Source organism: Antedon bifida, chromosome 8, assembly GCF_963402885.1.
Source record: "Antedon bifida chromosome 8, ecAntBifi1.1, whole genome shotgun sequence".
In the NCBI taxonomy this organism is placed as follows: domain Eukaryota; kingdom Metazoa; phylum Echinodermata; class Crinoidea; order Comatulida; family Antedonidae; genus Antedon; species Antedon bifida.
The window spans coordinates 22423573-22446591 of NC_136233.1; the positions used below are offsets into that span (position 1 = coordinate 22423573).

Sequence of the window (23019 nt, forward strand, 5' to 3'; positions counted from 1 at the left end):
CAAAATGCTTTGAATATTTTTTCAATGTTTCATAAAAATTATTTAATATTCAATCTGAATAAGTATGTATAATGTATAGATCACAAGGGCAATTGCCTATGGCTAATTGAATATATAAATAGTGACTATATTTGAATGTATATCTTTTGATGTTTACTATAAAGAGTGCACACGCGTCGCCGTTATGCGCATCTAATTTGAATACTATTTCATCCACCTGTATGGTGCTGTTTGGTCAGAAGGCTGAGTAGCCTTTCAGTAATGGTCTTACCGGATGTTATTAGAGTTACAGTATTTTTGTGAGTAAAATAGCATTACTAAGGGCCTACTTATAAATGTAAAACTACAGAATATATATATTAGTTCAATTTGAAAGAGAATCTCGTTATTATGACGTGTTGTAGACGTATGCTTTACTTTGCCCATAGATATTAATCTCTATAATATCTGTATGCTTCGCCGTGTTAGCCGATACGATCGAGCCGACCGACGTTGCAGAATTTAAGCATCTTAGGTCAAAGTTCATTAATATTAGAACCATAGGCCTTCTTCCATTTTTGCATTTCATTTATTAATTTTTTTCTATAATTAGATTTTTAAATTAAAAATATTGTTTAATGATAAAACTATAAGCTATATACTGCATAATCAATAAAAACATTATTGAATAACAGACACGCGTGCTCCGTAATCGTCATGTGACCCGTCCAAATTCAACGTTACACTTTCGACCAATCAAATCTATAGAATGTTTGAATAATCGCCATTTTAAATGTGAAGTTAAATTGAGTAAGCGTCAGTCATCAATCAAATCTTGTAAAAATCCAAAAAAGTGAGTAATATACCGTTTTGTAAATAAAATATGCCACTTAAAACATACTATAGTTCTTAAGAACTAACATATAAGTCAAGTCGTATGTAAGCAAAGGTAGATTTATTTAATAATTGTAGATTCGCTAGGCCTCTTTTTCATCTTCAAAGTTCATACTCAAAGTTGGGTCCTCAAGTTCGTGCGTGGTAACGCCTGTTTTTTAAGCGTATTTAGTCGGCTTAAATGTCATAAAGGAATATACAAGTTGTGTTTTTGTTAACGCGTGATCTCTAATTATTATGGTGTCTTTGATTATTTCGGCTGCCGTTTTGTTGAGGAACACATATTAATAATTTACTCGTCTTTACTCTGACCATATTGCCTAGTAGGACGGCATGATGGACGCAAAGTACGGCGGCCGTCTAACAAGGGTAGGAGGAGAGTTAGGCGGCCTAGGCTCCAAGAGGAATGGTTCGGGGTATAACATATGGTGGCCGATATGCTCTGTGTCCCCTTTTATTATATATTTTTCACTAGGTTTACTAAATTGAGATGGTTTTGGGATAGATTGCACTCTGAGATGACTCGACTGCATGGTAAGCTGAGCAGTGGTATAGATTTAACATTTTGTGTTTATTTTTCATTGTTTGTCGTCTTTGGGCCCCATATAATCAGCTCATGCTGGCTGGATGACCGTCTTGAAATAAATAAATCAACATTAATAAATAGACTGGAACAATCATTGGAAATATTTAGCAACATTATTGTTTATTATTTATCTGTACATTTACACAACATAATATATTCCAGAGTGTTGCCTGACACTAATACAATACTATTTTAAATAACCATCTTCTGTAAATACATTTACTTGAACTCAAATATTTACAAATTGTTAAATAGTATTTACATCTTTTAAAACCAACTAATGTCATTGTTTTACATGGTTAATAATTAAAGTACTGTCTTAATATTCAAGTGTTGCTCAAACATAAAGTTATTAGGTTAAAACAATTCATCTTTTTAATTTGATTATGTTCCATCTTGTACCACTATCATCTATTTTCTATAAATAAAAAATCCGCTGGGGTTTTTTAAAGGCACTTGTATTTAATCTGTATTAAAATCTGACCTTTTTTGACAATAATAACATGTTATTTCTAGCAATATATCATGTCTATAATAGAACTTCTATTACATGAACACCTTTCAGACCAACAAAGTTTTCCCCTCAATGCGGTGTCGTCTGAAGAGGGGTTCGCTGTTACAGTATTAAACATATTGCCCCTCATTCATATATGGAAAACTGTCACTAAATAGGTGTCCGAAAGGATGTGTATTTCACGAAGCTGCAGGTTCATTATGTAACAGGATGTGATGTAATATCAGATGCATGATGGTTAAGATGACCCTGTCTTGATGATCTTAAAAAGACTGTTGATATTGTTGGTTTTAATTGCCTGTCTGCAGGCAGTTATCACTTGTGTCTTGTGCTTGCCAACTAAAACAAAATGAAAATTTAGAGTTAGTATAATGAAAACAAATACATCACAATACACCTATACTTTTTGTCACTTTAAACATCTGAGTAACATGGTATTAAATATTATTCTCATTTTAGGAAAATTAACAAGGATAACCAGTCACTGTCCTCAAATGTTCAGATGGAGGGTGAAGCTGAGGCGGCAGCTTGGAATCTAAAGCTCTGTCTACACTGTGTGATGTGCCCAAATTTGGTGGTGGTATGCCAAAATATGGTAGTGATATGACATCATGTCTATATATGGGCACATCACATTTTTTGTCACATAAAGCAGGCAGAGCTTTAAACACCAAGTTGTACAGTTCCATCAGATGGATATAAAGGTAATATTTGTTTTTGTTGTATCTACATCTAGTGCATAATTAGCCAATGCACAAAGCACAATCTATTCAAGATTATCTGGGTTAAATGATTTGTTTTACATCTGACCAACCATTACGAAGCACGGATAAATTTAAAAGCATGGAAACAAAATTCTGGATCAACTAAAGATTTATTGAGAAAAATAAACGGTAATCGAAATCGTTCAACATGTGGTAATAAAAGAGAACTATTCTAGTTCAAATAAAAATGTTACAGTTTTAATAATACATGCACTAATAATACAAACAAAAGACAGGAAGAGACATTTCTAGGCCAAATTAAAAACATCAATAAAATACAAGTCAAACAAATTACCTCTAAGTTGGCCTGCTTTCTGAATCGTCTGATTGACTAGCTTGAGACAGTTTAGTAACTCAGTGTGGTTATTACATCGAATCTTGTAACCGTTCACAAGATCTTTATTGAGGTCAAATAACTCCATGTAACCTTTACGCATGTTACGCCTGAATGAACATAAAGAAATCATTAATGTAATAAATTAACATTTACAGACATTAGAAGAAATTCTAAACCGCCTGCCTGGTAGTATTAATTATTCATAGAATTTTTCTCAATATTTTCGAAATCTATTTCTGTAATTAATTTCACAGTATTATTAATTTTAATTGATGTTGGTGATATTTGTTTTTCATACAATTACCAATAATTTGAACTTTGACCCTTGATATGTGTTACTGAATTTGAATTTGAGATTGGGCATAAATCCAGAGGGTCAAAATATTGTCTTTTAGTTATTTATAATAATCATACTCAAATTCCTAATTACCAATATACTATAATATACAAAATATTATAAAAATTGTATTGCAACTTTTCCCGTATAGCAGTATCTTACTATGCAGTTGTGCTACACTTTTAATAAAGTATATACAAAAATTGATTTTATATATTTATTATTATACTAAAAACTTACATATCACCCATAAGACGTGCATCTTCCGCTCTGACCACCAAACTTCGGATGAGGTTTGAATGGTCAGCCATTTCAGCGGTCAGTTTCTGTCGAACGGCATGAAACTCATCTACCTATAAAATGTCATAATACTTGTTAAAATGACAATGCATTGACTAAGAACACCATTGTGTTGCTAGGCATCAATAGCAGACTATCCATTTACATTTTACATTTAATTTCATATAGCCAATGTCTGCAAACTGTCACCACATTAGTTATTATATCTTTTTTCAAAAATGATGTAAATGAATACAAAACCAGCAGAGTAAATTGTCACATTATTTACGTAGTTATTATATATATAGGTATTTATTCATAAAAAAACACATAAATAGTACAAACAGAAGGCAGCCAACGGCTGAATAATTCTGTAAACAACGTACAAAGTAAACATTTAAAAGACTCTAACAACAATATAATATATACAAGTACACAGTAAATCAGATCATTAAAAAGCCGTTAAAATTCTTTAAAATGCTAAAAGACCCAGATAAACCAAAGCATGCGGTAATCACTAATTCGTTAATTATTATTAATGTTATAAACCTACAAAGTTTTAGTTTTAGAAGCTTCATTCATTCTATCAATAATGTTAGGGATGGTAGAGCGTTTCCAACGCAGTAAAACTACTCATTTGGGACACCCCTCTTCTGGGGACACATCCTCAAAATGTGGGAGAAAATATGTTACCACTACAAACAACCCTTGGGGGACACTTTGTTGGGTCCTAACATGCTCTTTTAATAGGTGTTCCACAGTAGTGCATTCCTCAAATAGAGTTAAGTTCAGTTCAAATATTGTGTTATTACCTTCATAAGGACATTCTTGAGGTCTTCCATGTGCATTGGGAAGTCTGCAGTAGACTGCAAGTCTTCTAGGCCTAAGAATACTGCCAAGGCTTGGATCAAATCCCCTGCAAAGTCCATGTCATCTGTCTTGATTGTCAGCTATAGATATAGAAGTAATTTAATAACAAATATGTAGACAGAGCTTTATATATACTTTCATCTGATGACTGTGTCTAGTCCTGTTGGCATACAAACAGATTTGTAATGAAACAAAGCATTATTAAGTAACTAACTTTTTTATATTTGATTATATCTAGCTCATACCAATCAAGCAATTTAGCCAGAAAATCTTATATAAGATGATTAAGACAAAATGATATACCTGTCCATTTTGCTCCATTTTTAGGCCCAGAACACCAGCTCCTCTTAAGGACATGAACTGCACATCAAGAACATTCTCAGAGGGCAAGTCAGATTCAAGAAGGAAATTCTGATTCAAGAACATCACAAACTAAAAAGGTAATAAAAACAATTCTAACAGCCATAACATTTTTAGTCGCGTGTAAACGCAACTCTACAGCTCTCTACGTCGGTCGGTACACATTAACTCAAATTTGCGCACACGACTGCAGCCATGTATATGCGCTTGGTTTTTTCCAATTAGCTTTACTGCCTAGTGCCAGGTGCTAGTTTTAAAATGTCATACACATATATCTATAATAAATTAATTATATCATGCTTATAATTTCATTTGAGGGAATGGATTAGAAAGAGTCTTGAGTTACAACCAGGCACCAGGTCAGGATTTAACCCTGGACCTTGGGATTGTAAGGCAAGCACTACCGTAACATTGTTACAGACATAGATACATGCACCAATCAGGGGTCATTCAGCTTATTCACCAGTCCCTAAACAATTCATACCCGTTGCGTCCTTTCGTTGATTGTTAGCGTAACAGAACTCTGCGGTTCGTCTTGCTTGACTCGGCACATCATATACATTGAGAACCTTGGGAGTTGACGAGACAGTTCAAAAACGTGAAACTGGGTACTATGTCAAATACAAGAAAATGATATCTAATTTATTCATTTTTATTTTAAAACACATTTATACAGAAAAAAAACATAGGTGTATGATAGAGTATCTGTTTTCATAATGGTCCTGTTTTAAAAAGCTAAAAAAGATAAATTTTAAAACTTGATAATAAATTATAACTACAATATTCATTTACTTAAATGAATTATAATTAGACATTTGACAATAAGGTAAATTAAAAAACATTACTTTTATAAAGATATTCTTCAGAATAAAAACATGTATTTAATAGAGCACATGTTTTTCATAATGGTCCTGTTTTAAAAAGCTAAGATACTAATTTTAAAACTTTATAATAAATTATACTACAGTATTTATCTTTTTAAATGAATTATAATAGAAATTTGAAAATAAGGTAAATAAAAAAAGCATTACTTTTAAAGTAATTTGATATTCTTACATAAATACATATTTATTAAAGATGTATTGTCACTTGAAACACAAAAAAATTAAGGTCAAAATATTCTAAATTTAAATTGGCCATATCAAAGTAATATTAAAGTTATTCACTTTAAGTCGAAAATTCGAACCAAAAACAACAAGTAATTACGTAATTAACAGGTAAATTGATTTGATTACATTTTGTCTGGAAAATCGTCGCGAGCGAAAGTAAACAAAGATTTCAAACCACGAGTACGCATTATGCATATGCTAATTAGGATTGTTTACAACTCGTCACGGTTGAGAAGGTATTTTCACACAGATCGTGAGGAAGTTTTATGATTATGCATACAGAGTAGCCGAACAAGCGCGTTTCATTATGGGATATGTTTTGATCGAAAACTTTGACTGGAAGTCAAAGTTATTTTTTTAACAAAAAAACGTCTGTATTTCAGTTAAATGATTTTTTTTTCAACAAATTTTTGGTGATAGTTAATAACTATTATGATACTTCAAAATGACCCACCTTTTTTCGAAATCTGTTATTTTTTATTTTTTTGGAATTAGTCAAAGGGACAATACATCTTTAATTAAAAGTTAAACAAAATTACCTGGCCTTGTGACCTACAAGAGCTTTAATATGCAGGTCAACAGGAATGTCTTTAGGAGGAATGATGGGAACTTTAATGCACTGACTCAAGTTGGCCATAGATGGATGGCTAGAGGAAAAAAACAAATAAAAAATACCAGGTTAAAGCTATGTCGACACAGAGACCAAATTCAGTCTGGTGGCCTGTAAAACTATATTACGTTTGGGACACTGCATTCATGCACAGTTTTTTACTGAATCTGTTCTATTGGTGTTATCGGTTCTATTCTTGAACACTACAACCATTTTTCATGCTTTTTAAATTTTTCCAGAAACTTATGAATGTAGCTTAAGACAAGATTTAAACAAAATATTTATGGATTCAAAATGTTGACAGATTTCATTAAAAGATACTTTTTGATAAATGACTAAAATAACACAGCCCCCTCTATAATAAGTTTAAAGACTTACACAACATGGCTCTCGCCTTCAAATATTCCTTCAGCAAAGATAAGTACAGACTTAATTATAGTATCGTTTGTAGTTGAAACATTCAGCTCAACATGAGGCTACAAAAAAAATAAAAACAATAGAATTATATTTGTGGTATCTGTGGTGTAAAATAGGTTATTCAAGTAATAACCAGTTTTATTCTTTTACAGTGTTTGATATTGATTGAAATATTTTATTTATACTGGGCGACCTCTTCAGTCAAAGACTGGTCTCCCAGAGGGCCCAGTTATGACCAGTGGCTGTGATGTATTAGGAGCTAGATATGTACACTGGACCTACGGTTTATAGTCCTTATACGATAAGACTCATTCTACCACCAGAACCATGGAGAGAGTTAGCCTCAAACCTTGCTGATGTTATGTATTACAATTCCACTGTCTCAACCGCTCGGCCACTTACTCACCCTGATAGTTGATAAGTTAATTTTCCTGAATATGTATATTAAAGTATGTCGAAGCTAAATTTTATCACTTTCGATTTCAGTACTATCTGTTCAGAATTACCATGTTCAGTAACTTGGAATTTAAGTTGTTACTTACAGGTTTTCCATCAATACCAGGATTAACCGCCAACGTTGTTTGCAGCTGTGTGCCAGCTGGAATGATTCCCATCTGTGCCTTGTCCAGGTCTCCTAACCCTGATGGTCTCTCCTCGCGTGCTGCCTAAAGGTTAAAGGTTACACACATTGAACATTGACTGAAGCTCTGTCTACACTATCAAACTAGTGTGATGTATATGGTAGTGATATGACATCATCATGTCCATATATAGGCACATCACATTTTTTTGTCATAAAGTTTGATAGTGTAGACAAAGTTTAGTAGGTCCCATCCCAAACACTTTACATCTTTACATACACTTTCACATTGCATATTGCCTTTACACACACTGGGGCGCACACCATACAAAACACTGTTTCTAGGCCAGTGTGAAAGGGGTATAAGTACCTTCGTAAATAATCGTTGAGAAATTTTATTGTGGATATATTCCCATCACATGCATCTTATTTTCCACACATTTTTTAAAATTTGCATTTTCTAAACACGGTATTTTTTTTGCTTGTTTTCTTATGAATATTAGCAACTAAAACTTTTTGTTGTACAACTTCACCTGGGTATTTGCTTCATAATTCTTGAGTTCCAACATCAGATGCTGCTTACGTTGGCTGAGATCTCTGATAGCCTCCTGTTCAATGTTAACGTCCATCATGTTGCTTTGCACTTCTTTGGAGGCAGGAAGGTAGCCTCGCACTAACACAAAAAATAAAAATTATATATAACTTTTTAACTCTTTTAACTCCACTCCCTAAGCCTCAAATGAGATATAGTTTATAAGCATGATATATATTATAAAATAGTTTATCCATCCTGTAATTGGCAAGTTTGATGTGTATGGAAAAAAAAAGAGTCTAATGTACCCTCTCCTTCAACTGAACAGCAGATGAGTTCTATGTTGCCATCCATACGATAGTCACCAGTTACAATCCCTGCCAACGATGCCGGAAAGTTGTCTTTAAAAACAACTTCACCAGTACGGTCATTTCGGGCATCTACCTGTAGTAAAACAAAAACAATTTTTTCTTTTCAAATTTGTTCAACATCTGTTTGTGCTCAGGAATCACAACCCATTAATGATTAAGTGAAGAGAAAATGTCACGTTTCAATACACAACAGATTTCTTTATCTGCAAGACATTACTAGAGGTGTATTCTATTCTAAACTCCATTTCATTAACAATTTGAACATGGTATTTATATAGCAGTAACAACATTTGGTGTGATAAATGGTAGTAGTAGTATTTTTAGTTATTTACCTCACCCTTAAGCTCTGTCTACACTATCAAACTTGTTTGACAAAAAAAGTGAGATGTGTCCAATTATGGTAGTGATATGCTTAAATATGGAAGTCATGTGACATCATCATATCCATATAATATGGGCACATCACATTTTTTTGATAGTGTAGACAGAGCTTAAGACAACACAAAGGCCAGCCAAATAATGTCATAAATCGTTGATTTATAGTTCAAGTAGGAGTTTATGTTTTTATATGCAGGAGCGAGAGTAGAAAGTTTAAACTTACTTTGCTGTAACTCCATCCTGTGATCATCTCTGCCACACCATCATTATTAAAGTAAAGGAGCATTTTAAACTTACTTTGCCATTACTCCATCCTGTTATCATCTCTGCAACACCGTCATTATTCAGATCAAAACTGATGATGCTCACTGCTTGGTTCTTGGACTGTTTACAAAAATGAACTCAAAATTAATTTTAGCACTAACATGTAATTAATCAAATGTAAATCTAGCAATATTCAAGTCCTCAAACTCCACAAACGTTAATTATTTTCTATGGCCTTTTATGTTGATTAAAAAAGTGAAATTTAAATTGATAAGTGTGGTCTAAATATGTTAGGGCAGTACCAACTATCTCAGAATGAGTCTTGGCTCTGAATATTCTTGAATGTTGAGAGCCCGTTTAAATATATAAGATTCATATAACATATATTCTATTTTTCAGAGAATTTTATTAATAATAATTGAGTACAAGTAAATGGTTTAACAACATATAATATTCAAATATCATGTTATATTTTTCAGGGAATGTTATCGACCTTAATTCGCCAAAATCGTGAAGACTTGTCATACACTCCTACAGTTCCATTGGCCAATGCATAGCCAAACTTTCCATGCTTCATTGGACAGAGCCCTGTAATAGCCTGAAAAACAATAAGCTGTACATTAGTATGCTACACATTATGTAAGTACTGTATAGGGGAAATTGTAATTGTACTATTAAAGTCAGGTAAGTACAATTTTGTAAAAAATTGAATCCATAGATTTATGTGAGTTGTCGAGCAGTTAAGGCAGGAGCGCTGCAAACCATAGCTATACAATTGGCACAGTTTCAAGGCACTTGACCGTTGTTCTGGTGGTAGAGGTCTATTTGTACAAAATTAGATCTACCACACATTTATTATGTTTGTTTTGCACACAATTTTGAGGTAGTTGGGTTAGAATACTATTTTTCCCCCGAGCACTTGTTACACCACTAAAACTACTGGTACAGTAGGCCTGTCTTTACATATGCTAACATTCATGTATCTGTTTTTTAAACAGACTTTTCTAAAAAGTGCTTACACACCTCAGTCTCCGTCATCTCAGCGATTATTTCATCTTCTTGAAACACCCTAATGTCGTAATCTTCTGAACCAACTATTAACTCGTCATTTCCATCATCATTGAAATCTGTTAACGCCAAGGAGCAAACGTTATCACCCGTCACCTGAATTTGGAATCAAGAAAAACAGAAAATAATTAAATACTATATGTATTTGGTTTTATAATTAACATATTTTTCAATGTATTTATACTATAAGACAACGATTTTGGATGGAAGTTGACATCGATTTATATGCGCATGGGCTGAATTTCTTTGTGCTGAGTAAAAAAAGGTTTCAACATCACTGAAAGTGCTGCCTGAGTTAAATCCTGTGAGATGAGTTGTCGTGAGATAGTCAGGCGTAGTGTTTGGGGGTCGTTGGGAAAACATAAATATGTTTAATTTTCTCCTGACGGGACAACTCGTTGGACCTCATCTTGCGAAGGCATTTAATATTCATTCATTTCCTTTATTTCAGATAGTGCATCCATATACAAAACAAAATATTGTTAGGTAGGCATGCAGAGTGACATGGAGTCAGACAGAAGACTTACAGTCCAGAAGAGATCATTTCCATCGATATCATAACCCTGAAGAGCACAGTTCCCACCAGCTATTGCAAGTGGCGCTTCAATAGATCCAAGCTTTCCTATAACTATATCATTTACACCATCCGGCGCCTGGAATATAGAAAATATTGCACATTAATTACATTAATAGTTTTCATACTGTTCAGTCATGACTTGCTTTTTATTTACAGAAATGGGTTGATGAGAGGAAGCTTGGAATTCATTATTTGTTATATACCAATAAGAACAAAAATCTAGAAAATGTATTTAGTTACTTATGCAGATGAAGTGTAGTGTTTACCTAATAAATCATTAAACTTGAATAGGCCTATTATTAACTAAATACATATATTTATGTATTTGCTTATAAATATGTATTATGTATATGAAATATATATATAGGACTATGAATAGTTTCAAAATTACAGCTCAATGAAATTCTAACCAAACTTACATCTTTATAAAACAGGTCTGTGTTATTCTGTACATCGTAGGCTAGTATGTTTGTTGGTGTACCAACAACTAAATGGTCATGGACTCCAATTGCGTCTAGAGCACCGGAAGCAAGACTGCTCACTTTCTGGTTGATGTTCAACATACTGATGTCGGAGTTGATGTTAATTTCCATGCTGCGACCGCCGGATGTAGAACGAGAATGTGGATTATGAATGAATACCTGAAATTTTGACAAGTTATCAACAAGAAATATAATTTAGAGTTAAGATTTGTTAAATATACAATGTCCGAAATTATGTAATAACTATAACACAGTTAGGGGGAAAATGACAAAATCAGCACTGTGGTCAAGAGTTGTCAAAACAACAATAGATTATTTGATAAAACTCCTAGAAAGTAGGAAGCCTTTTGCCATTTTCCCCTGACTGAACATTCTTACACCATCAACTCAGTTGGTACTATAGGAATGGATATTCTTTACATTGTTGATATGCTTTTTTTAAACAGCCTTTACAGTTTTAATCTACTTACCAAGAGAGGTAAGAAACAATACTTGCCCACAACGTATTGATATTTAATTTACTAGAGAGGTATCCAAGGTGGAGATCTTTACAACACTTTTCCATTGTGCTCACCCATGTCAGAATTAAGCACAATTTATTTGCAATTTCACCCTTTTTTGGTAATTAAATTTACCTTGCCAGCCATTGTAGCAGCGGTCAAGTTAGGGTGTTCTCCGTCATACTTGCCGATGGTCACCATACGTGGATTGATTTTATTGTTTAATCTGAGAGTGAATATTGGCACCAACATGCTGGATTTGCTCTGATGAACAGGAAATACACGTTCTTAACCAGCAAAAAGAAAAAAAATTAAACAATATAAGTTATGTAAATGTTTTATATATGTATGACAATTGACACTGACAGACAATCATTGGAAAAGGTGAGTTCGTTGAGGTGTAACAACTTCCATTCACACTACTCTATATATATTATTATGCCTATCTAGTTAGGGTAGTATTTGTTTAGATAGAAGCTAGGCCCAGACAGTGAGTTAGGTAGATATTATTATGTATGACTAAAAGCCTATCTAGGCCTAAGCCCTAGTAGTACATTTTTGTGGGCAATCCCACTTAATTGTGTGTAGGTCAGCTAGGCTACTGTAACAACTAGCCTAGAAATATAGCCATGATATACTAGCCTAGCCTAGTCAATTTCATTGTTTCTGTCTTAATATATTTGATCACAAACTAGTATAATATGTATTGAATATAACAGGTATACTTACATCAGTTTATAAGTTCATTTAATCATCTATTTAAGTATTTTCGTCCAAGTTTCAACAAGCGTCTTGTTGCTTGGCGGCCACGGTTGAATAGTTTCAAGAAAAAAGTCTCCCAAACCTATCTGCTGCCCTCAATCGATCTTTTGTAAAAGTTTGCCATATAAAATACAGTAAATTACATAAAGGCCGTGTCTTTGATAAGAAATGATATTTATCTTTAAGCCATAATGTAGGTAGGCCCAACCAAGTGGGCGATACTATGCATTTTTAACGTTATTTGGCAAAACAAACTATATATTTTTCATGTTTTGATTACATTTCAAGAATAATGCTAACTTGCACACCCCCGTTCTCCTTTAATATTCTCGTTTTAAATTATTATTCATATGGCAAGCTCGTTTGATATATTTGCATGTTGTTTTGCATGCTAATAATCGATTATGTTTTGAATTTAAATCATTCTCATTACCTTTGGTCTATTTAATTATAAAAGATGTCCTAATTCTAGTAAAACAATCAAAGTAAATAAACTAGGCCCAGTCTATAAATCATAGAACATTAGCTGTGTTAGAAAGTAGTGGTTTGATTTAGTTTAAGAAATGGTTTTAGTTTGCAGCTAGGCCTATAAAAACTAATATTTCTATATTTATTGGGCCTAGATTCTTTTTTTTTAAAAATATATTTGCTTTTTCTGTTACAGAGTAGGCCTATGTATATGTACAAAATCAAGAATACCGTACCCGTTTGTGGTGGTGGAGCAGCGCATACGTGAACGTGGGGTACGTATATATGAGAATAGTTAACTTTAGCTTGATGATTGCATATTTGGGCATTTTTCGAGAAAATCCATGTACTATTAGTACAGGGATATTTTTCAAAAGTGTGATTGTTCCCCATTTGAACGTAACGCAAGGACGTACGTCGTGTGCTGCGCAAATGAATTGACCAATCACAAAGCGACATATCGGATAATCTTGTCATTGCATCGTGATTTATCAATTTGCGTACATACGCGCGCGTCCTAGCTATTATGAAAATTAGAAATTAGTAGTGAAAATGTGCACAAAAACCTTATTTGTCATTGGGAAGCATGATAACAAAAGGCGCAGATAACGATAGTTGTAAGAACAATGAATGCAAATGAAATAAAAAGTCAATGCTGAGCTTCTACGTGATGATATTACAAGAAACAAACGCGTTATTTACCACGAAGACACAAATGATATTGGCTTGCATTACCGTGTCATGTATATTTTAGTAACAACGATATTTACGTGACATATATAGTGAGTTCGATGCGTTATGGGTTGTGATGTGACAATATGTTACTCGTGTTACAATGCAAGAATTACTGTTAACGCTATTGATACTTATGCACGCGTTTATGTTTTACATGACGCGTTTGAAATGATTTAAAAAGCGCACATATACTAAAAGTGGTCTAGTTGCTATAATATATATAAATAAATCGTGACCCAAAATCGGGCCAAATGCGCTGATCAGTTGCACCACGCGTATCAATTCGGTTAGTAGGCTGGCAAACTATTTTAGATGTTTATCCAGGATTTCACAATCAGGTAAAAGAAAAACCTGTTTTATATTGTTGTGGTCCTGTCTGGAATAGTATTTTTGACATAAAAAAGGCATTTCTTGTGATTTAAACCACCAATTGGTCTTAAAAAATGAGAATATATTGGACTATCAAAACACGACTGGGTTTTTTAACCATAGAGGAGGAGGAATAAAGGAGAATTCTATGCTGACGTCACGAGCAGCTTAAAAAATCTTATCGAAATAAATCTGAAATTTGCAATTATAATCAATTGTGTTATCTATATTAATTAACAGCGTTGTTACGACGAAGAGATGATGCTCTCATGGGTGACGTCATATTCCAACGTCACAGCGTTTACGATAAAAACCACAAACTTCTTGAGTTCGTTCTTCGCGTCATCTTCATCGCGTCAACCACTAGCTTTTGTTGTCCAAAGTAATTGTTTTATATCTTAGTGTATTTTACCTGATCGCCTTTGTTCATTGTTTCTTATAGATATGTACAATCACCATCTATTATACTGCCGTTGAAATTGTGTTTTGTTTTCCCTACAATATCATTTTTATGGTACTTCATAATGAAAATAAAACGCGCGCGTACACTCGTTTATGACGTATGATGCGTCATCAAATTACATAATAAATTTTAAAACTAACTGATGTAACAATAATCTAGATTCTTATATTTCGTTTACTGTAGTTAGGAATAGAATGGTGATAGATTTCACAAACAAACAAAAATGATTATTTTAATAATAATACGTTTGTGTCATTAACATTTTAATAAACACGTCAAGTAGGCCTATACTAAAGCAGATGTTATGTTTATGGCTGACTTCAGTTCGTAATCGATTTTGACTTTGTACTTAAGATATTATTGAGTACTTATAAGCATTTCAAAAATAGAAGGAGAGAAATAGGAAATGGTAATATGACGTAATTAGGATTAGCGCGTATCATGGTTGGCGCACGCGGATTCCCAGTCTACGCAATATTGGTGCCTTAATTCGTTATTTCTAAAAATGTCACTTTCATATTTATATGTGCTACTATTATATAGTTTATTATGCATACACATTACATTATACCATTCTTCCATGATTATACATAATAATAATAATATATTTATTTATAATAATACTATTTTCATAATATTTTTAATAAACATATATTACAATTTATTATTTGTAAAACTCTCAGTAATTATGAGACACTGTATTTGCAATCCAATTTTTATTTTCGTATTTATAGTTTTGCTGTATTTAATTTACCGTATTCTTCTATTATCTATTATTATACCTATGATATATTATTGTTGATGTATTTAAATACGGAAACGGTTATAAAAATATCCGACGTTTGGAAAACTGCATAAAATCCCCCTTATTTGCACCCATTCAGCTGACAAAGCATGGCTACAGAATGTAAAAACTGCTTCCGAAGAATTTGTTAGAAATAGAGAAAGAAAAGAACCCAGAAAAGCTATCGATTTAATTCCAATGCTTTGAATCCAATAATGCGACCTTCTATATGCGAATCTGGTGCGAGTCCCGCTGTGAACAAAGAACGGCTAGGCGAAGCGTGAAAAATACACGTCGATTTCTTTGTTGTGTTGTCAGGGCGCGGACGGTTTGTAACTAGCAAAGCTTCTATCGACCACCTCACACACATAGGCCTAGTCCCTGGGAAAACACACAGTAGACACGACGTACGTAAGCATGTGTGATGACGCGTTTCTATATTTAGAACAATGCGAAAAACTCGCTTGTTAAAATCGGAAGTAGTGCACACAACACATACGGTTGGATTTTTGCAGTTTGTTTCGTGTTTACGTGCATGTGTTGAGGCTTTTGAGGGTACTTTTGCATCAATAACATATGTGAAGTGTTAGCTGTAGCCATCGTGGGTATTTTAAGTGATTATTACCGCTGCTTTTATTGTGGAATGATAGCATTTGAGCCTAGCTCGAGAAGTTAGGCCAGTCAACGCACTGTCATCATACCGAGGTAAGCCTTTGTATTCAAAATAAACGTGACCACCAACCATGCGATCTGGTAATGACGCTAGGGTTGCTACTGCTAATTTTATATGCAAATTTCGAGGCTTAGCCACTAATTACTTTCGTTCGTAGTGTTTTTTAACAATTATGTTTAAATAGTTTAGGTGTTTATAAAATGCATGAGTAATGCAAACGATATTTTACAACGAGTAGAGTTCCTCGATGAGGCCAGGGGTTTTCGCTGTTTGTTGTGAGCACATGACCTAGCTAGGCCTAGGCATATGGCAATAATATTGTTTTATATCACGCAGAATAGCACCTTGGCCTGCGAGGGAATTCCTCGTTTCTTTGTAGTGCATAATCTTTGGGAAGGGCTGAGATCGAAAGGAATGCAAGGTTGGGCTAAGGCCTTCAGCGGATTGCATTTCGTTGGAATGGAATACTTGTGGTTTTTAGCTATAAAGTTTGTAATCAGAACAAATTTAAACCTCGAAACAAAGGGCAGTTTATATGAAGACCAGTTAGGCCTAAAATAAAAACTTTAGGCCTACATTTAAAACGTGGTTTGGAATTTTATATGGATTGTATAAATCTCTCGATTACTAGTCTAGTACAGTATTTATTCGGGGCGATAGAGACTAGGTCAGCATACCGTGTTACGTATTAAAGTATGAAAACAACACAGGATTGATTTAACAAATTAAAGGTAAGGTGATTTAATAATTGGGTCACAAAAAAGACAGTCAGCTCAGTAGCATCCACTGTATACTTTAGTACTGTATCATAATTGACGATTATTAATTATGTATGAAAATCATTAAATCTATTTATTAAAACGAAGTAAAAACGTAATTTTTGAAAGACCAGAATATGAGCGAGCGCTCACGTTCAATCTAAATGATATTAGTTATTACTATAGCATGTAGTTCTATCTTTTATTTCGTTTGCGATTGAAATTAACACACATTACCAAGTCAACATTTTTCTATGAAATATTTTCGATGCCAGATGGCCGTATATTTCCATAAATGTATACCGTGCATATTATTTGTAATTTTCCAGGCAGTGTATTACTATTATAAACATTTTTAGAATTTAAGTATGTGATCTTTTGCTCTGTAATAGTAATGTTACCTGTTTAAACACATTATCGTACGTTATCATGTATTTGAATGTCTGCAGAAAAATAGCTTTAATTTTAAGTTTAACAGTGGCTACATACAGTCTGATATTAAATTCCAAGTAGTATATTTATGGTGTACTATGCAGTAATTAAGTTTTATTTGTTGGATCTATCGTAGGTTCCCAATACTAAGAACATTATTGCTTTCATTTTAACGAAAGTATTTAAATCCATATTAGTTTATATTTATATTCCCTTAAGCACAAAGACAAAGAAGTAATAATATAAATATTTTGGTGGTTAAATCTATTATTTCTACATAATATAGAAAATGTCAGGAATTCAGGTTTTCGGTTTAAATTTAAATACTGGATAAAAGTTCATTTACTTCGTTGGTTTTACGAACCTTGTGTAATTGTTAATTCATTCGTTCAGGTTTAAATATAGTTATTGAACGGTAGCTTTCGATTTCTTTGCAAGAGTTGCTATGAACTAGTTACGTCATGTTAATTCACCGTGCGCATGCGGGGTGACACATTGGCACGTCCCCCTCACTACTCACGATCCTTCAACCCAGTTTTGACGGATTATAGTCCTACTGTTGGTAGGCCGTCAAAAATCGAATATCTTCAGCATAATAAGTGTTACTGATGACGTCATAATATCCCAGTTCATTGGCGACGAACTAACACATGATTTGGTTTAAAGAGGAGGGGGAAACATTCCCTTCCTTCTTTATTGTACGTTTTATATAGTACTTGTCCTCTGAATGACTTGTAATAAATTTAAGTACGTGCATGTGAAGATCTTTTGTTTGCATTTCCACCATCTAAAATGACACGACCTTTTATTGTCATTGTTTGTTTTTGTGTTTTTGGTAGAGTGATGATTCTTGCTATTGTTTTCTAATTCCTATTGTATTATTACACTTGATTGCTTAGGTTAATTACTATTAGGACTACGGTGACAATGCATGTGTGTTTTCCAATGTTTTGCATTAGGCCTGATTCAAAAGAGTGGGATGTACAGTGTTTGTAAATATGTTTATTAACGCCTTTGATTTTGGCGAAGTTGAGTAAAAATCAGAGTGTCACATTGATTTTAGGGATGAGATAACCAAGCTATTTTTAATAGAATATAATGCACACCGAACGTTCATAAAAATCCAAGATCCATCCTGTTCATCCATGGATGATTATACTAGGCCTATTCACTACAAAATAATCATTATCTCATTATTTTAAGTAGTTTTTAGATTTTGAATTGAACATTGAACTACGAAATTGTTTTAATTGCATTTTGTATCCAAGATGTTAGTCTTCCATTTTCTTTTTTCTAACCTGAACATCTTTGTTACAGTTTGTATTTTATTCGGATTTTATTTGAATTATTAGATCTTTACTGATAATATTACTAGATTTAATCTATTCAAATACATTCGGATTTGTGTTGCACAGTTTTCACAAGGCAATTGTATTGTTTCGCATTCCTTTATTTAAATACCAATTATACAGTGCTGAACAATACACTAAATATGGGTTTTAAAAAAACGTTTCATAATATTATTCGGAATTTAATTCAAAATGTGGTTCACATGAATTCAATTTCTGGATTATCTTGTCTGATAAATTCGTTATTTGTTTTCGCCTGGCTTCGTTTGTTTTGATTTGTTAATACAAGAAACGAATAGAGTGAAAATAATCTCATTTTGAATAATATACATAGTTTATATTTCTTACTATGAGAAAATGCTTTCTGTGCCAAGTTTTTGTGTGTGCACAAACGCAAACTTTCGTTTTCCTAGTGAATTCTCCCACATGGGCCACAAGACATTGGACAGGAAACGCGTTTTAACAACTACTGCATTTCCTTGACGTATATCAGCAAAGAACGGTAGGAATGGTTTAATTTGTGATGGATATAAATGACCAGGGTATGCGGAAACCAGTGGTTGTCAACTGTAGATTTGACGCACCGTTTATTGTACGACAATTGATGATGTGCTGCCGCCCATTGATAATCCCCCTGCTGCTGCAGAGAGGGCGGCCGTTATGTCCAATCGCAAGCGACACATGAGCGCGTGGGAGTAGCACGCACCTGAACGCATTAAGTGACACAAGAGCAGCGCGTGGGAGTAGCACGCACCTGAACGCATTATCCAGCGTGGATTTCATGATAACTATAATAGATCAGACATTTACCTTTGAAACGTATCTTATCACTAAGTTGACAAGGTGAGAATTTGTTGGAAAGTTGGGAATAGTCGACACAGACCTGTTGTATGCATGTACACACATTTAAATAGTACGGTAAGTCAAGACTATAAAAGTTTCCTCAATTAAATTAGCGTATTTACATATTTATTTTTCAAGAATACGTGTAATCAGTATATACATAGCCCTGTCGAGTCGGTACAGTTGAGTACATTTAGTTACGCGATGTTTGCAGACTTTAGTTTAGTTGACATTGTAAATACCTTATCGCATATTTTGAAAAATCGTAGAAAAGACCTGGATGAAATTCCCAGGTTTTTAATACAACGATACCTCGGGGCGAAGGTCATGCTGAGGTCAAAAGGCAGTAAGCAAGTGGGTAACGCCTATGGGCCATACTGTTACCATATCCGAAAACACGTGGAAAACACAGTTGAAAGTTGAATAACCTGAGATTAATTACATTGTTTAGCGGATGTCCCATTCGTGTATAGCGTGCGTGTATGTACATTGCTGACCTGGATGGGTATTGGGCCCCTGGATGGTATATGTCCTGTATACGCCCTTTGGTATTACATTGTTCAATTTGTATTGCTATTGTAATTGTTTCCTACACCAGCAATGTTCACATCCTATTTTGAATATGATTTTTGTAGGATAGATAATTAGATAATGTAATCTTGAGTAAATGTTTTTATCGTCAAAAGATTCGGTTGTGATGGTATTCTTGGTTTCTTTCAATGAGGTTTATTTTTCAAATGGTTTGTTCTTCATTTGTAGGTAGTCACTCCCAATCTATTGATGTTTTATTGTTGCATTTTCTACTTTGAATTGTGTTGGCGCTAGATACAGAATTATATGTCTGTTTTTTGTTCAGTCTATAGAACATAGTAAAGTCTATTGATATTGCATTTTCTTAGAATACAAACATTGTAAATGTGCAATGTTTGTTTTCTGTTCAACACTTTGAACAAATTTCCTCGTGGCTAATTACAGTATGTGAACTTGGTACTCTCTGGTTTGAGGAGCTAATGATGAGCCTATTATGTAGCAATGGAGATGATTTTTCCGCAACCGGGTACTTGATGCATTGATCCCTTGCAGCTCATATTAAAGCTGTACTGTAGGTGAAGCGACAGAGCCAAAATGTACAAAAACCTAGGCCTACAATTGTAAAGGAGAACAAGGTCGAAAAGGTGCATTGAAGCTCTGGGCTTGATTTTAAAAAGAAGATACACTGTAGCAGCATGAATGTTTGTATTGAATCTACATAGCAATTTGCAAAAATATATAGTAATTTAAACGAAACATTGTACAATAGATTCGAAACAACCCAATTACACATTTCGAGCACGGGTGCTTGCGATTGATCAAATTACGTTGCATGTACTATCCATGCGTTTCGTTCTATGTTAACCAAGCTTGAGCTTGATGTATAGGGAATGTTTGTTGCAAGCTAGGCCACATCATTGTGTTATCGTCCATTGGAAAATGCCAGAGCTTAAGGCGAATTCCCCCTGTGCAAATCGTAGGCTGTAACACGTAAGCTGCATATTCATGACTAATTGCTAATTTAAAAGATATCGCCACTCGCCTGTGAGTAAATTATGAGTTCAAAATTAATCACTGGTCTAGATTTGTAAAACGATGTTGAAGATAGTGAGCCAAATTAAACATAATTGTTACAGGGTATATAATGAAGATGGTGAGCCAAATTAAACATAATTGTTACAGGGTATACGGTATAATGTTGCAGTTGAATAGTAAATGTAACAACATTAATGCGTGTGAGTTTGCCTAATGAGTGATGTTAGCATGTTTTATAAGGTTTAATTCGTTTTCTCGTTTGTTTAATATGAGTTGTAAATAGTCGTTGTATAAGAGAGTACATTATGTAGTACAGTACATGAGTTCAGTTTGAACTTTTTTTGATCCAGAAATTGATACAATGATTGATTGATTTTATTTGTAATCGGTCCATACTTTTCAACTTTACAAATTGTTAAAACAAATTGGAAGTTAGCTTTGATTTGCAATTATATTGCTACAGATACATTTTATAAACCGTTTAGGCCTATAGTGTAACTTTTGCCGGAATTACAGATGCTGATCGTTTTTTAAAAGAAACATAAATGCACCCTCGGATGTCGCAAAACAGTTAAACATCAATTCTGACAAATCACGAAAGAAAACATTATACTGTACCTTAATGTTATATTAACGCGAACCACCTACGTCATTATTCATATTGTTGTAAATAATAATATTCTTTGTTTAAAATATCATGTTTATGTATTACTACTCATCACCATGTTCGGTAAATATGCATTGACAGAGTACGTCATCACTACACACTATTGTTTTGTAAATGCTATTCCCTTGGAGGCGTCAAATGTACATTAATGTTAGTTTCATGATTCCTTTAAAAGCAAATAATACCTTTTCCGCCTAGAAAATTGGGCCCAGTGGCACAGAAGCAGAAGACTGCGTAGTGGGAGATATTGCAGACACAAAACTGCGCATTATATTTGAGCGTGTGCGCGTGGAGATGAATGCGTGTATTGCACATTGCGTCGTCAAACTTTAGGCCGGCAGCATACAACTTAAACGATACACGCGTCTTATTTGAATTTTGTTTAGCCTAACATTCAGATTAATTCCTAGGTATATGCTGATGTACCATAGCCTACAGGGCAAAGCCGCTGCAGGCTCTCAGTACATCTTTAACCTCGACTTTTGAGTAAGATTAAGTATATAAGCAAATATTTGAATGTCTGTTTTTTAAGTATTAATGTATCATGTTATATTCCTTTACCCTGAGCACATTATCACTCATACACACGTTTAAATGCAATTAATTATATTATTGGTTGAAATTTAACAAAGGCAATGTTCAGATTGTATTAATGCAACCATAAGGATCACTATCACTCATGTTGAAATCAGATTATTTTTTCACAAAGTAATTTGTGTAGTTATGTATAAAAACCTTTGTCTAAATAATAGGGTAAATAACGTCTCTTCCAGGAAAGGAACAATATTTTGTGAATGCTCAAAATAATCGTGCATGACTTGCATTCAAACTATGTAACAATATAATGCCTTAAAGTCATAGTTTCTAATATGATGGCGGGAATATTGATAAGTTGTAAAGTGTATTTATTGATTTGAAGATTATGCATGTCTGCTCGGCTTTCACGATAAAAGAATCCGCTTAAAACTGATGACAAAAACGATTATCAGATCCGGGATTCGGAATTTGACAACGATAACAATACATTAATTCAGCAATCGTTGTTAATATCTAATTGTTCATGATCATCGATTCAACCCCCTCATGCGATTGGTTGAAAGTTCTGCGTGCATTCATATACGCGCTCATTGCATTAATACGCGCAGTAATCGGACTACTTAATGCAATTCTTCCCAAAACAGCATTACTTTTATTAGATACGCCATCTGTCGAGATACAGTATATCCTTTTATTTTCCTTCAAAACTATTTCCGTTTTAGAATTTGAAAAGTGGTTTTTAATCCACTATTTCCGAATTTAAACGCGATACCAGCTTTGAAGTTATTCCTTTCGTATTGAGGAC

The 23019-nt window shown here is 33.7% G+C and overlaps 2 protein-coding genes across 5 annotated transcripts in view; one reads left to right on the plus strand and one right to left on the minus strand.

Annotated features, from left to right (window-relative positions):
- Window positions 1–1603: 1603 nt before the first annotated feature.
- On the minus strand, window positions 1604–12618 carry LOC144850206 (BBSome complex member BBS2-like). 2 transcript variants are annotated; one of them, XM_078707439.1, is made up of 18 exons: window positions 12538–12618; window positions 11944–12095; window positions 11246–11467; window positions 10777–10902; window positions 10205–10345; window positions 9675–9779; window positions 9215–9301; window positions 8477–8612; window positions 8170–8309; window positions 7599–7721; window positions 7018–7115; window positions 6569–6676; window positions 5405–5531; window positions 4864–4992; window positions 4503–4640; window positions 3652–3764; window positions 3033–3181; window positions 1604–2312 (listed from the first exon to the last, which is right to left on the minus strand). In XM_078707439.1, exons 2-18 carry the CDS (start codon window positions 12058–12060, stop codon window positions 2212–2214), a joined length of 2160 nt encoding a protein of 719 aa, XP_078563565.1. In that variant the 5' UTR covers window positions 12061–12095; window positions 12538–12618; the 3' UTR covers window positions 1604–2211. The 2 variants fall into 2 exon arrangements, 1 of the variants encoding a protein (XP_078563565.1); XR_013614055.1 differs by lacking the exon at window positions 1604–2312 and having other exon boundaries at window positions 3040–3181; window positions 3652–3760.
- A 3142-nt stretch (window positions 12619–15760) lies between these two features.
- The window catches only part of LOC144850062 (uncharacterized), a 46452-nt gene continuing 39193 nt past the window's right edge, over window positions 15761–23019 (plus strand). For 2 of the 3 annotated variants that reach the window (XM_078707241.1, XM_078707245.1), the window contains exon 1: window positions 15762–16094. The gene's annotated coding sequence lies outside the window, so the exon portion shown is untranslated. Of the gene's footprint in view, window positions 16095–23019 lie in introns of all 3 variants that reach the window. The other variant, XM_078707246.1, reaches the window with a different exon arrangement.